Raw genomic sequence first — 14,697 nt, 5'->3', positions numbered from 1 at the left:
TCTGATTTAGTAGGTCTGGGATGGCCTCAGACTGAATTTTGAACAAGTTTAGGGATGCAGATGCTGCCAGCCTATGGACCACACCTTGAGTACCAAGGTCTTAGCCTAGATCAGTGGTTCTCAAACTGACCTTAAGACCTTAGTAAAATACAGAATGCTAGATCCCCCAATGCCCAAAATTTTGATTCAGTAGATCTGGAGTGGAGCCTTAGAATTTGTATTTCTAATAAGTTCCCAAGTGATATTTACAAAGCTGACTGGCAGACTACCTTTAAAGAATGACGAGGCTAAGCCACTGTTCTCAGTTGCCAGCAAACAGAAAGCATCACTGATGTTCAATTACATCAGCATCTAAATTCATGATTTTCCCAAGCTTGGCCTGAAGCCCAGGCCACCTCCAGACCAATGAAATCAGAATGTCTGGGGTGGAGTCCAGGCATCTGTCATTCTGAAAACCCTCCAGGTGATTCTGGTGTGCAACTAGGGGTGAGGACCATTGCTCTGGATTCATGCTCTGCTCAAGGGAAGTAGCTCTTCCTGTTCAGGAATTAATTCCTTTACTTCAGTTCATATGGTGGAAATAATAGAATCCATTAAAATAATTCATACTTGCTGTTCACATACTTCTGGGGATTAAATTTAAGGGCACTTCTTCTGCTACAGACAGAAGAGCAGCCTCTGGTTCTTGATGACCATAAGAAGCATTCCCCGGTAAGGGGTGGGATCAGGTCCTGGACCCACTGTATGCCTTGAGGATTCAGATGATATGACCTTTCTTGACCTTTTTCCACTTCTCCCAGGCAGGTGAAGACAGGTGGCTCCCAGGCAGTCTGGCTGTTGTTCTGTTACTTAATGACCACATCACCTGAACTCATAGTCCCCTTAAGCAAAAACAGTGATTCCATCAGAATCCCCTACTTTAGAAGTCTCAAGATTAGTAGTCTAGAGTTTGCGTTTTTCAACCAGAGCAACAAAGGTGATATATGTAACTGACTCTGTGACACCCCCACCCCATCCCATCATACATATATGATCCAATAAAAGAAATCATAGTTATTGTCAGTAACAAGCTTTGGGTGAAGAATAAATCCAAGGACACCATCAAGTGTGCTAGTTTCATTTCCTTTTCATATTTCCATTATCTGTGGCATGGTCAGAAACACACAGAATGCACTTTTTTTTCTTTTTTTAAGGAACATAAAGCCAATACATTAAATGAGCAAAGGTTGGTTTTGGTTTCCAAGGATGGCCTAGGAGTATGTATGCCAAGGTCACTTCTGTGCAAATTTGTAGAGAGCTTCCCTGCAGATGGCAGTCTCTTAGAGAGGACCACATCTGGGCCAAGGAGTGAGAAGTTTATATTCTAGATGTGGCTATATGGTGTCATCAGGCAAGTCTCCTCTGTCCCCAGTAAAATGAAGAAGGAGGTCTGAGGCCATTATGGATCTTCTCTGATATTTTAAAATACAGGATACTGTATTTTACGGGATACTGTCTTTCTGCTTTCTCTTCCTGGTTGGAATAATTTTGTTTAACCAATTGACATAGATTTTACTTTCCAGACATTTTTTCATCAAGTAACTGTATCATGGAAAATATAAAGATGGTTTTTCTTGCCAGGAAACTTATTTATAACATAAAAGAAGTAGTGAAATTGTAAGTAAATATCACAAATTCTTTTCTTATAGAAATCAATCTGTTTACTATAGGATTAGTTCTATTTTTTAGTCATTTCTGAAATGACCCAATTTATGCATTCAGAGAAGAGAATATTTTTCATAAGGATATTCATTTACTTATTTGAGAAACACCTATTAAGGGCTTGATGTATAAAACACTGTGAAAGAGGATTAAAAGAATTCTCAGGGAAACTACAGCTCTTATGGGGAGATAAAAACATATATAAATGGTTTAGTGGAACAAGGTAGAAAGCAAAACATGACATAAAATGGCACCCCAGGTATGCTGAGGGACTTGCACTTAAGAATGTGTCTTTTAAGTAAAGGAAATGAGACACGGATAAACCATTAATATACACCAGGAAGAGGGTAGTTTTTATTACTTGTATGGCAGTTTAAAATGTCAATAAATATTAGCTGAAAAAATAATGCCATAAAAAGATTAAAGATAATGATAACTGTAAGTTCATCTCACTGAGTTTACTCTGCACCAGCAGCCAGGCCCTGGGCTGCACTTTCACCATCCTCTGGATATCACAGCTAGGAGACAGACTTTCTCTAATACATTTGGAGAGTCCATCTGAACTGGATCTTGAAGGATGAAGCAGGATTTGGACATGATAAGTTCATTCCATCAGTGCCTACTTTATTGGACTTAAGTGGCTGAGGTAGTCTGCTATGTCTTACAAGACTGTGTTATACATTAGGTGCCAATTTATGATGAGAACAATAAATTCCAAGCAAGTCAATCATACATGCCTGACAAAGTCTTCTTTCCTTGAAGACCGGCTTCCTAGGGAGCCAAATGATCACCCATGTCTTTGAGTTTAGAACAAGTGAAGCTGAATGTGGCTTCCACCTGCTTTCCCTCCACCAGGTTTTATCATTTACTAAGACCACACAGACCCTCAGTGCTGCCCACCTCTCTTTTCTCTCTACTTCCTGGACTGACCAACCCAGCCCTTTCTGATTGATCCATATCCCCCACCCCACTCCCTCTCTCTCTCTGTCTCTTTCCCTCCTTCTCCTCTTCTTCCTCCTCCTTTTCCTCTTCCTCTCCATCTCCCCCCGCCTCTCTCTCTGATTTCTGTCCAGTATTCCTCAATGGGAAACCATGTTAGTTTTATTAGCTTAATTTTATGAGTCTTGTTTCTCTCTTCTGATCAATTTATCTGACTTCTCAGGTTAACTCTCTGGGGTCTAAGAGAAGAACTACTCTGATCTCTTTCATATGGGAACTACTGTTTGCACAGATGCTAGAAAAAACAGTAATTCCTTACCTACTCTGAACTAAGGAGCATTGTTATGGTTCTGCAGTTCCACTTTTGGATTAGCATTTATGAACATACCAATTAAGATCACATTTACTAAAATACTAGGCATGGAATGTTCTCATACCATGAAAAAAAATCACTTATTTGACCCTGACCATGTCAGGTAGCATATTCTCTAGCATTTCATCCAAGAAGGTCTCCTATGTAACAGTTTATAATTTGAGGGTCAGTATATTCTTCAATATTTCTTCTTAAAAAAGAATAGAAAAGCCCCCGGTTTTTTTGTTTGTTTGTTTGTTTTTTGTTGTTGTTGTTGTTTTTTGGTGTTGGGGATTAGAACCCAGGGCCTTATGCATGCAAAGCAAGCACTCTACCAACAGAGCTATATTCCTAGCCCCCTCAAAATTCTTCAAGATAGCAGTGAACTACTAAGAGACTAACAAAACTTTGTATTTTAAACCCCTTACCAATTCTTCACTATCCAACTACTTATAAAATTTCCCCTTCAGTGGTCCAATTTTATTTGCTCAGTTCCAATTTATCGGTTAGAGAGAAGTTAAAATTTAAAACAAAACAGAACAAAAATTATAATCCTTGGCCATCTGTTGAAAGCATAATTTAAGAGTGAAAGACACGCTGTGTGGGTTGCATGTATGTTGCCCTTTGCAGAGCCCTTCATTTCTTTATGTTCTGCTCTTACCAACAGCAATTTGGTGGTTTCCATTCTTCTTTTCATCTTTACTAGACTTCAGAGTAGAAAGCCTTAAAATTTTCCCCTAAAAAGTATTTCGCTCTTACCTTTTCTGGGTATTGGTTAGAAAGAAAGAGATGTCCAATAAACATTTGGAAGACAGTATCTAAAAACTCTGTCATTTATAATGCCAACACTAAATGTGGTTGGGACCCTCTCCTACATTGATAGTGGCATTTTAATTAGTACAGTTTTGGAGGGAAGCAATATGCCATTGTATAGCAGGAACTACAATAATTGAATTACTCATGGATTGGTTTTAATGCCAGGAACTCTGGCTGCAAAAATAAAACATCATCAGCAATAACAAAACAAAAATATGACAACAATGATTATAATGATGATTACAACTTTCATATCATCAAATTCCATGGGCAATTCTTGTTCCTCAACTTTTATCTCTCTATTGCCGATCAGTATTAGCTCCTTCATGGTGTATTCTTTCTTTTTGTTTCCTTGTCCCTGAGACTCTTGTTTCTTTTCCTCCTTTTCCCACTATAATTCTGGTGAGGTCTTTACTCTTTTCTTCCCATAGAGATAGGCCTTCTCCAAACAGGGTTATGTCTTCTGCCTTCACTTCTGTATTCTAACCCTAGGCAATTGCATAGATGTCCATTACACCTTCCACAAAAAAATAATCCCAACATCCTCATCACCATTGAGCTCCAAATTCCACCTTTTCAAATGCCTGTTGGACAAGTATATCTGTACACCTACCTTCCTTATCTCATCTGTTTTCTCTTCTTACATCCATGACCCTAGTTTAGACCTTAAATCCTTATCAGGCCAATGGTTTCCAAAACTAATGCTCATATTTTGAAAACATTATAACAATGAAGAGGCCCATAATTTATCTTAAACTTGTTATCTAGGTAACTGGGTTTATAACAAGTTCCCAAGTGAATTCAGTGAATAGCTGCCAGGTATCTGAGCCAGAAGTATCAACTACCTCAATGGTTTAATAGTTTCCTAGACTCTAATCATCCCTTCTTCTGCCTCCTTATTATCCATTCTACATCCTACCTTCTGGAATGCCTTCCTCCCATCTCTAATTTTCCAAAACATGTGCATTCTTTAAAGCCCAGATCAAATGCTTTTTCCAAATATATTTGTCCTTAATAATACCATTCAGAAGCAACTTGTCCATGGCACATGAATTCGAGAAGTACTTGGGCCTCTTATTTCACAATTTTATTTGCCAATCTATTGCACACTGGATTTCAGTAGAAGACCTACATCGGGCATTAAAACCAAGTCTAAAGATAGTCTAAAGATGGTTTATAAGAGGTAACAAGCACTTTACAAAGCCTAGGAATCTCAGCAGCAAGCCAAATAAATATACTACTACACTCACACTGATTTTTTGCCCTCAAACCAGTAACTGGATTTCTGCCTTATTTTTGGGAATTCTTCACCTTAAACCTCATTTCCTATAACTGCCCTTAGTTCCTCTAGAGCAGTCCACCTTCAGGCAACCTGGCCAGCATGCTTGGTTCTCTCGAGACAAGAAACTGCCTTGCTTTCAGCTGTGTCCTTATTCCTACACTCATCTATATGATCTCATCCAGTTTTCTGCAGGCTACACACACACACACACACCCACACACACACACACACACACACAGTCTTGTGAGTCAATAAACACTTAATCAAAAGTCTATGGAGGATAGATATGAATTAAAATCACTTGTCCAATGTGAATTTACTACAAATTCATTGTAGGTGATTTGGGAATAATTGTTTATGACATTATTGTTCATGTCTATGAGTACACATAAGTAAAAAACAACCTCTTATTAGAAGGTTTCAAATTACATTTGTCCATTTACAAGATGGAGGCTTTCTGGAAGTAAGAATAATTCCTTACCTTTGTATTTCTTGAAGAGCTAGCAATGTCTTTAGGCAATAACTTCTCAACTATTTATTGAACAAACAGAGGAATGAGTGAACAAGGGAATGATCTTTATCTGCCTCTCCTACCGAGGAGTATGAAGTATGAAGGGAAATGGGTTTCAAAAAAAAAAATAGCTTTTATTTTCTTGATTAAAAATGACAAAAAAAAAATCAGGGCATATCTGTCTGACTTCTTAATATTCACCAAAGCACTTAACAAGAAACTTGTCTTGTGTGGCATGATGTCACCACATGGTTCTAGGAGAATTTTCAGACTCACTTCCATACTGATGAATGAAAGTTTATCTTTAAAATATTTACAATATTGCTGGTTTGTACTGAGAACAAAAAGAGGCCCAGCCATCTTTTCTACCAAGTTAACATAACAAGTTTAGTCAATGCCCTGGAACCAATTTTGCATGGTCTTTCGTTACTAAGATGGAAAGACCGTGGAGGGCAGGACACAGAACTTTCCTATGTTCCACTGATCCACTGAACCCTTGTTCCACATGTCTTCTCTGTCAAATAAGTCATTAGCCATTAATCAGACAAGAAAAATGTTTGGAACCAATATGAGCATAGTACCAAACATAAAACCTCTAATTAGTGTCCTCCCCAAATATCTGATTTTTTAAATGCCATTTTCAAAAGTAAAACAGTGAATAATAAGACCATTTCAAATCCATCATATCAATCTGTCACATTAATTAAAATTATGTCAAGTAAGTAAGAATGGTATTTAAATAATGAGATAATGTTTTACCTCTCAGACCCAATTATTTTTTTTTTGTTAGGACCGGCAAAGATATTGGTAAAGATTTGCTGATGTGAGAGATAAAATTGGGAATGTGCAATGCACACTTATATCAGACTCTTTTTGAATAGGTCTTCTTCTTAATTTACTATATGAGAATATTCCCTCTGTTGGCTAACCCTGAGCCGTAACACAGGCTCCAATTTGGGCTATACTAAGCCACATAGGAAGTCCATCTGTGCTGGATTCAAAAGGAAATGTAGGACTCCATCTTAGGATGAGGAAATGCTTTCCTCCAATCTTACACGGAGTCCTGCTGCCAAGCAACAGTTTCTTTAGAAGGATGCTCAGCCTCCCCTTGCTAAAACAGATGCTAACTTTGTTAGTATAACCGTATGGGTATATATAGTACCTTCTGCCTGAAGACGGGATGATAAGAAAAATTTGGAACCAATCAGTTACTGTGCTACAAAAAGAAAAAATACTATAGTGTAAATTGTATCTTATTTTTCAAACACAGTGATTTTTAATCAACCTTGAATCAGTTTCTTTAGTCACCCTTAAGTCCAATTAGCTGGGGGCATTCTGCCAACTTCTCTTTCCATAGTGATAACTTGAAATTTTTGATGAAAAATATTTAATAGTCTCATTCAATTTCTCCATAGTTATGCATTATTTTATTTTACTTTTTCACTATTACAAATCACTCTCTAATGCCCTCCCTTTAGTTTCCTATTCATCTATCTTGGAAGATAATGGTGTTTTCACAAAGTAAGTCAAAACTTCTCTGAGGCTTTCAGAGAGTCCTGCAGAATCTGATTGCGGAGAAAGACGAAAGTTCAGGTTTTCTGTTGGGTATGAGGCCAATGTGACCCTGAGAATTTTCTTCTCCTGAGGACACCCAGAAAAGAAAGTGGTGTCTACATGCAGCCAGCACAAGTTCCCCACAAACAACTTATTCTAGGCCAACCTAATCTCCTTATTTGAGAGTTCACCAGAGAAAGGCTGAACAAACAAACAAACATATGAACTCTATTTCAGTGTACTGTCAACAAGAACTAATTATTAACTCTACAGATTCTAATGCAGAAACTGTTCCTTTCACCCCTGAATCCTCATCTGGAGTGAAGCTGAAGGCCTAAATGCCCTCCTCGGCTTTTCCTTGGTACCCGTGTGTCCACACAGTGTCTCAGAAGACATCTGTCCACCTGCTCATTTGAAGTTCCCTAAGGAAGGGTTTCACCTCCCTAGAGAAATCCTGCAGCTTTAAGGATATTTGGCTAACACATGCTGATAATTGGGAGGACACAAATAAATGATAAAAATTATGGGACTGTGTTAGAGGCAACTGGGGAAATTTGAAAATGGTGTCATTAGATAAGATGAATATACATAGAAACCAAAATAGGGACATTTGACTAGAAAAGCAGGTTAATACTGTGCACAGTCAGATGCCATTTATCATATATATGATGATATAAAGATTATATGAAAGAATATATAGTTTGGTGTTGAGAGTGCTCATCTCTGATGGTAGGAACAGGATGTTTTTATGTTCTTAATTGTATGAAATCTATAAGTATTGTTTCAGGAATAATCAGATTATTACAAATAAAATGTTGGGGGCTTGAATGTTTCTATGAGAAATAGACCTTAATGATACTGTTAGAACTACAGATAGTCAAACGAACAAAGTAGAAATCATTTTTATTACTACACTCATGCCACTTTTTTTTTTTTTTTTTGGTACCAGGGATCGAACCCAGGGGCTCTTAATAACTAAGCCACATCTCCAGTCCTTCTTATTTTTTATTATGTGACAGGATCTTGCTAAGTTGTTTAGGGCCTTCCTAAGTTGCTGAGGCTGGCTTTGAAGTTGTGATCCTCCTGCATCAGCCTCCCAAGTTGCTGGGATTATAGGCATGCACCACCATGCCCAGCCTTATGCCACTCCTTTTTTTAAGAATATTTTTAGCTGTAGATGGACACATCTACAGCTAAATATTTTATTTATTTTTTTATGTGATGCTAAGAATCAAACCCAGTACCTCACACATGCTAGGCAAGTGCTGTACCACTGAGCCACAATCCAAGCCTCCCATACCATTTCTTATCAAAAGCAAATGTCAGAAATTGCTCCTTCTGATATTTAGTATTGTAAGAGGAGATTGCACAGTATGCTATCACATCGAGAAATGCTTATCTTTGAATTAATTTTGAAGGTTTTCCCTTATGAATCTGGTTTGAGACATAGTGCAGCCTATGTCTTAGTGTTCAGCCAAACTTTATGAGGTCAATAAGCCTTCCTAGGTTTCTTCAATCTGTGTTTCTGTGAACCCTAGAGGAATCCCAACCAAACAAGAGAAGAGTCTGGTGCAAAGTCCCCCGTGAGCCATACATGTAAAGGAAAGAATAAACATGAGCTCAGTGAACATCAGATAGACTCATTTCTGGTTGAATATCTGGTTTGTGAATAAATGCTGAGCAACCCAGAAAGTGGTCTCTAGGGACATAGACTATAATCTGTCCTTGGCCTGATCCTTCAACATTTTTGCATTATTATTGAATAACAATATAAGTATGCTTATCAAATTTGTAAATGATACTGATGTGTTCCACAAGAAAAATCTAAAGAAGATCTCCTTCCATTGGAAAAACTACTTTTTAAAAAAGTATTTAAAAAAAAAGACTACTACTAATAGTAATAGCTAAAATTCACATTAGCTTGCTGCATACCATGCTTTCAAGCATTTTGCTGCTTTTAATTTGTTTGCTTCTCATAATAACTTTATGCAGCAGGTCATACATCATTTATATCAATCATTATTGGTGATAATATAGGGCAAAGGTATAGATTATGAAAACTCAAATCAATCTGCCTAAGTTAAAACCTAACACTGTAACTATGTTCTGTGTGAACCTGAGAAAATTACTACTTCTCTCTGTGCTTCCCTGACCACATCTATAAAGGAATAGGATGATCGTTCATTCATTCAAAAAACATATATCAAAAGCCCACCCTATGGATACAACTTCTAATACCACTTAGTGTCTAGTCTCCAGGAATTCATCATTTCCCAAGAAAGAGATACGGATTCAGTTAAACAGAAGCCATTATTCTTCAAAGGCTATAGAGAGCTAATCCTTCATTCTTGTGCGTAGTAATATGAGCTATTGGCCTCAGAGTACTATTCTTTATCATACTGAGAACCATACTTCTATTTCTAGATTGTTAAGTTTTAAAATATAAGAGTATGTTTAAATTTCTCAAGCATAATATAAGTATATATTGCAATGGTTACTTTTACCTTTTTCTATGCTGAATTATGATGACACACTTTACTAAAATATTGCAACTTGAATCTATTACCTATTAATCATAGCATAGAATCCTCTTCATATTGTATTGGATTCCAGTTGAATATAGTATATTAAGGGATCTTAAAATTTATGTTTATAAGTAAAACTTGCCTTCCAAGTGTCTTATTAATAAAAGTTTATTCTTTTAATCCAAGAGCTTGTTCTTTGCCCATTATGATTAAGTGAACAATGATTAATTGATTCTACCACAACTGATCAAGAGAAAGAGAAAAATACCACAAACACAAGTTGTAAATGAAGTAGGTTATAAAGAAGCAGAAATTGCAAAACAAATCATGACACTTAAAGTTTTAAATTTTTAAAAATTAAATCATACTAATGTATTTAAAAATTACTAAATATTTCTACTCAAAACATTGACTCAAGTGCTTTTAAAATCATTGGAAGAGATTTTGTTATACTTTCTGTTTTTAAAGCACTATTTGAACATTTTCTCTCTAATAGGATACATGAAACATGCCAATTTACAGATTAACTAGTCACAAGGATTAAAAGAAATGTTTGCCAATTTTGGCTCTCCAAAAAAAATCTTAGTTTGGGTTTGAAGTGTTAGTGGGTGACTGACAGAATTTAGGTGCAACTTTAGGTATAACCAGATGTGTTAATTTGACTTCTAAGTTATCTTCTGAAAGATTTTCCTTTTTTAAAGAGTCCACATTCCACACAAAGAAGCCAATTTTTGACTATAGAATTATATTCAATTATATTCGTAGCTCTTTCCAAGCTCTTTTCTTAGACTCAGGTTTTATGAAGTGTTAAAGTTAATAGTAATTGTTTTCAAAGATGTTACTTCTATATAAAAAGGCATTCTAAGTGGATTTTTAAAAACCAGAATAAATTCTGCTGCAATTTTATTCTCATATCTGTGTTATTAAGGCAAAATCATAAATTTGAGTGGAATTCTCCTAAGTTCAAAACAAGGGCAAGTTTTACTGAGCTATTCCTAGTGCATTCTTCTCAAGCAAACTGTGCTCAGTTTTTCTGAAAACTGTCATTTTCCCACTGCCAAGTTTCTTGCAGTCCTGTGAAACCTGCACTTAGCAAGAGATTTACTCATTGACTTCTAGTTACTCACTCTTGCCAGAACTTTCCCATGAAGAAATAAAACTCGTTGGAGTTTGTGTGGGGTGGGAGTGAACTGCCCTTCTTTCAAAGTGATTCACTAAGTTAAGAAAGACATCTTACAGGGAAGTAAAATAAATGAAGAGTGATGTTCTCTGAGAAGGAATAATTGCTACTGTCCCCAGAGTATTAACAGCGTAGGTCAGTTTTCTCTAGAAAGTTTTTCAAAAGGGCTCATCAACTGTGAGTGAAGTTAGTAATAGAATTTAATGCTGCCAACTTCACCCCTTGAAGCTAAGCAGTAATGACACCCAACGATCATTGTGTAGAAACAGTCAACTATGTTAACTTAATGATAGGCCAATGGACCCCCTAAGGAACGTGATTATATTATGCCAGCTCTTGAATAGATGTTAGATCCGATACAACTGTGTTATTATTATTTTCCCCCTCAAAGACCTTTTGAAAACTGTTCAAAGCAAAAGATGACAGAAGCCATATGCTGCCCCAGATCGCAAAGGCAACTGCTAAAATAAACCAGCCTTATGCCCCCAAAGACTACTTTCATTTTTCTCAAATGGAAAATAGTGTCTACTGGTTTTGAAAGGCCTTATGAAAACAGAATATTCAAGTCTGAAGCACATCAACAGGCAGATATGGGTGAAAGAATTACTGTCTCATATGTTGGTTTCTATAAGGCAAAAAAAAAAAAAAAAATGCCTAGACTACTGGTATCCTCACATCCATGATTTTGTCTTCTAAATTGCCTAGGTCTCTATGCAAGCAATGTGCTTTCAGAAGAATATGCTTATGATAATGCACTAGATGAAAAAAGAGAAATAAAAAATTTGTAACTCTCCTTCAGTAACATATGGTGGCAAATGTTGTCAGGTAGATAAGGTTCAAAAGATGCATAGCTGAGCTAAAAGGCTGATTTGTTAGAAGAGCACTGCTGAGAATGGCTGTTTCTTCCTTTATCTGAAGCTTGATTAAAGTATTTAAGGATCTTTTAAAAATTAAGGGTCAAAGCCAGAGGTCACAAACTGAGAGCTCTCAGGCCAAATCTGACCCATAACTGCTTTTACCAAATGTTACTAACATTTGATGCTTAAACACCTAGTGCATGAATTCTAGTGAAAACTGGAAGATGTGGGAAACTTGGGTCCAGATTTCCAGGTGAGCAAAACCACCTTGAGCCATCAGGAGGCACCTGTCCTTCTTAAAAGGGGTACTTGCTAACCAGCTGCTATGGGCCTTACCCCACACCCACGTATATTACCTACCTATGGGCACCTGCAAGTGTGAATTCTGGTAAAGGCAATTAGATTAAGAGAGTTATCATTACTGCATCTGTATTAATGAAACTTCTTTTCTCCTTTCACATTTCTACCTTTCAAATATCCCTTGGGTGATCAAATTAGAGGATGCCTAAAACCTCACTCAGAAGTTATATAATCTATGAATATTGATGGTGTGATAAAAGTTTGGCAACTGATTCACTGAACAGAAACAGTCAGCCCTTTTAACAACAACAACACTGTGGGGACTGAATTCTCAAATTAGTCAATTCTATTAAGCAAATGACAAGATGTTTGAAAATTAAATTTATAGTTAACCAAAGCAGAATAATGAATAATGAAAAGCTGGATATACCTTCAATTTACCTTTAGTCCTTTCCTGCTTCTTTTAGTCCTAAGCTAATGGAATGTTTATGTTGGCTAGGAAAGACACATGGCCCTAAATTAGCCCACTCTCACTCCAAGAAGGATGATATATCAGCTTATCACTTCTAGTGTTCAAAATCATTGCTATGCCACTAAAGCTAGCAGCTAGCACAAATTTAAACAAATGATCCAGCACACTTGAAGATGCATGCACATTTGACAGTGTTGTAACAGTGCAGTTTTACGTCCTCGGGATCCCACCCTTGTCTTTCAAAGGGAAAATTCTTACCTTGTTAGTGGCCCCAGGTCGCCTGAGTCTTGGCTTCCAGCTTCACTGGGGGTGCTCACTGATTTCGAGGAGGGAGACATAGGGGTTGGGACTAAATAATGAAAATAACAGGTATCCCATGTTAAAAAATGCAACGGCTGCACTGGTGAAGAGCAGTGTCAGACAAATCAAAACAAATGGGCCCAAATTAAAGTGGTTGTATGGCCAGGAGAGATTGAGATGGGATAAGAAAAAGAAAAAAGGAAAGAAAAGGAAAGAAAAGGAAGAAAGTCAAGTGAATTTTTCATTTTTGGAAATTAAAATTTGAAATGAATTTAGATAGAATTGACTTGGGGATTCTGAGGCCATGTCCACCCTAACAAAGTAAAATGGAGAATCAAAACGGCTATCCAGATAATTCAAGTCAAATATCTCTCTTGTATGAACTATCCAGATAATTCCAATTCTTCACTTTATTTTGTTAGTATAGATGTGACCTATTAAAAAATAAAATGGGGTGTCTATAAAACTTTAAAAGATCATGAAATATGTGATCCTGAATGATTTTAAATGGCCAAGGAAAGTCAGAAAATCAGCCCTATGTCTGCCTGGGGAGGGAAATGTATTACTGGTGGCATATAAACTACTCTGCCACTAGAGACAAAGTGACAGAGAGGAAGGGTAAATTTGAACCTGGTAATTTAAAAATCCTTCTCAAAACAAAGGAAAATTCCAGGCTGCTTTATTTTTACACTTAATTAATAGTTTCATCCTATTGTACTATTTACTGCATTTGGGACTTTTTTCCTTTGTTTCTGGCAGCCCTAAGAGACAGTGCTGTGGGCCCAGAAGTCAACGGCTACTCTGAAGACAGGAGAAAAAAGTTCAAGGATCAAGGTTGGCATGAGCTGAAAAATCTGAGAGCAAGGATAATAAAGAGAGAACTAAAGGAAATGAAAATGTATTTTTCTTCTCCATCCTTCAGATACATGCCAAATGTCCTTCAGAGAGAAGTGGTACCAAATAGCCAAGATGGCTCCGGGCCAGATGATTCAATGGGTTCTTAATATCACACAAGCCAAAGAAGCCATATGGGTAAAAAAAAAACTTCAATACAGAAATGTAGATTTCCATTTGGTTTCAATCATGTGCAATTTCCTTTTATTTATTTAATAGGGTAAAGGACTTAACTATTTTGTCCAAATCCTATAGCACAATGGCAGATCTGTCAAGAAGCTGGGAGTTTTTATGTGGTTCCATAATTAATTCACCAATTATTCTCCATGCTAAGTCAGAGGGTAAGCCAAAGAGACAGACAAAAAATGGGGTCGAGCCTTGCCAGGGCCCCTTAGCAGGCTTGGAGGAACAGTTGAGAAGTTGGTTATGGTTTAAGGTTGGTTAACTGTTTTGTTCTTAAAATTTAATTATTGGCTTTATATAGGGCACAGGAAAACAGGATCTACCACTACTGTGTCTAACTGGTGTTGACATAGCAACAGCATTTCAAAGACTATTTTGAGGTACAAATATAACTGATTGCAAAGTGTCCGATTTATGTCATATATCATCTTAGTTCAAAGAAGTTTTCCAGCTTCTCAAAGATGGTACATCACTCAAATAATCCCTTGGTTACATCTTATAAGACATAAAGAAGCTAAAAAAAATCTAATTTTATTAAGGATTATTATTTCATTGTCAGACACATGATTTTATCTACTACAAATTGAGATTGAGTACAAATGCTTTTTAGTAGTAATTTAGTTTTACATGTATGCATTAAATTATACCAAGAGATACTTTGGAATTTGTAGGATTACATAGACTTTTTCATTCTTTTTTTGGGGGTGGGTGCAGTTCTGGGGATTGAACTCAGGGACACTTGATCATTGAACCACATCCCCAGCCCTATTTTGTAATTTATTTAGAGACAGGGTCTCACTGAGTTGCTTAGCACCTCACTTTTTGCTGAGG

The 14,697-nt window shown here is 36.8% G+C and overlaps 1 protein-coding gene across 1 annotated transcript in view; it reads right to left on the bottom strand.

The window, feature by feature from the left end:
- The window catches only part of Dync1i1 (dynein cytoplasmic 1 intermediate chain 1), a 293,109-nt gene that overhangs the window by 239,942 nt on the left and 38,470 nt on the right, over positions 1-14,697 (bottom strand). Inside the window, exon 4 of the mRNA XM_076861407.2 lies at positions 12,748-12,838. Coding sequence (XP_076717522.1) covers positions 12,748-12,838 — 91 coding nt within the window. The remainder of the gene's footprint in view (positions 1-12,747; positions 12,839-14,697) is intronic.

The sequence above is a fragment of the Callospermophilus lateralis genome, chromosome 1 (genome assembly GCF_048772815.1).
Source record: "Callospermophilus lateralis isolate mCalLat2 chromosome 1, mCalLat2.hap1, whole genome shotgun sequence".
Lineage (NCBI taxonomy): Eukaryota > Metazoa > Chordata > Mammalia > Rodentia > Sciuridae > Callospermophilus > Callospermophilus lateralis.
The sequence above is the reverse complement of the archived record's forward strand: the minus strand, read 5'-3'. Positions and strand labels throughout refer to the sequence as shown.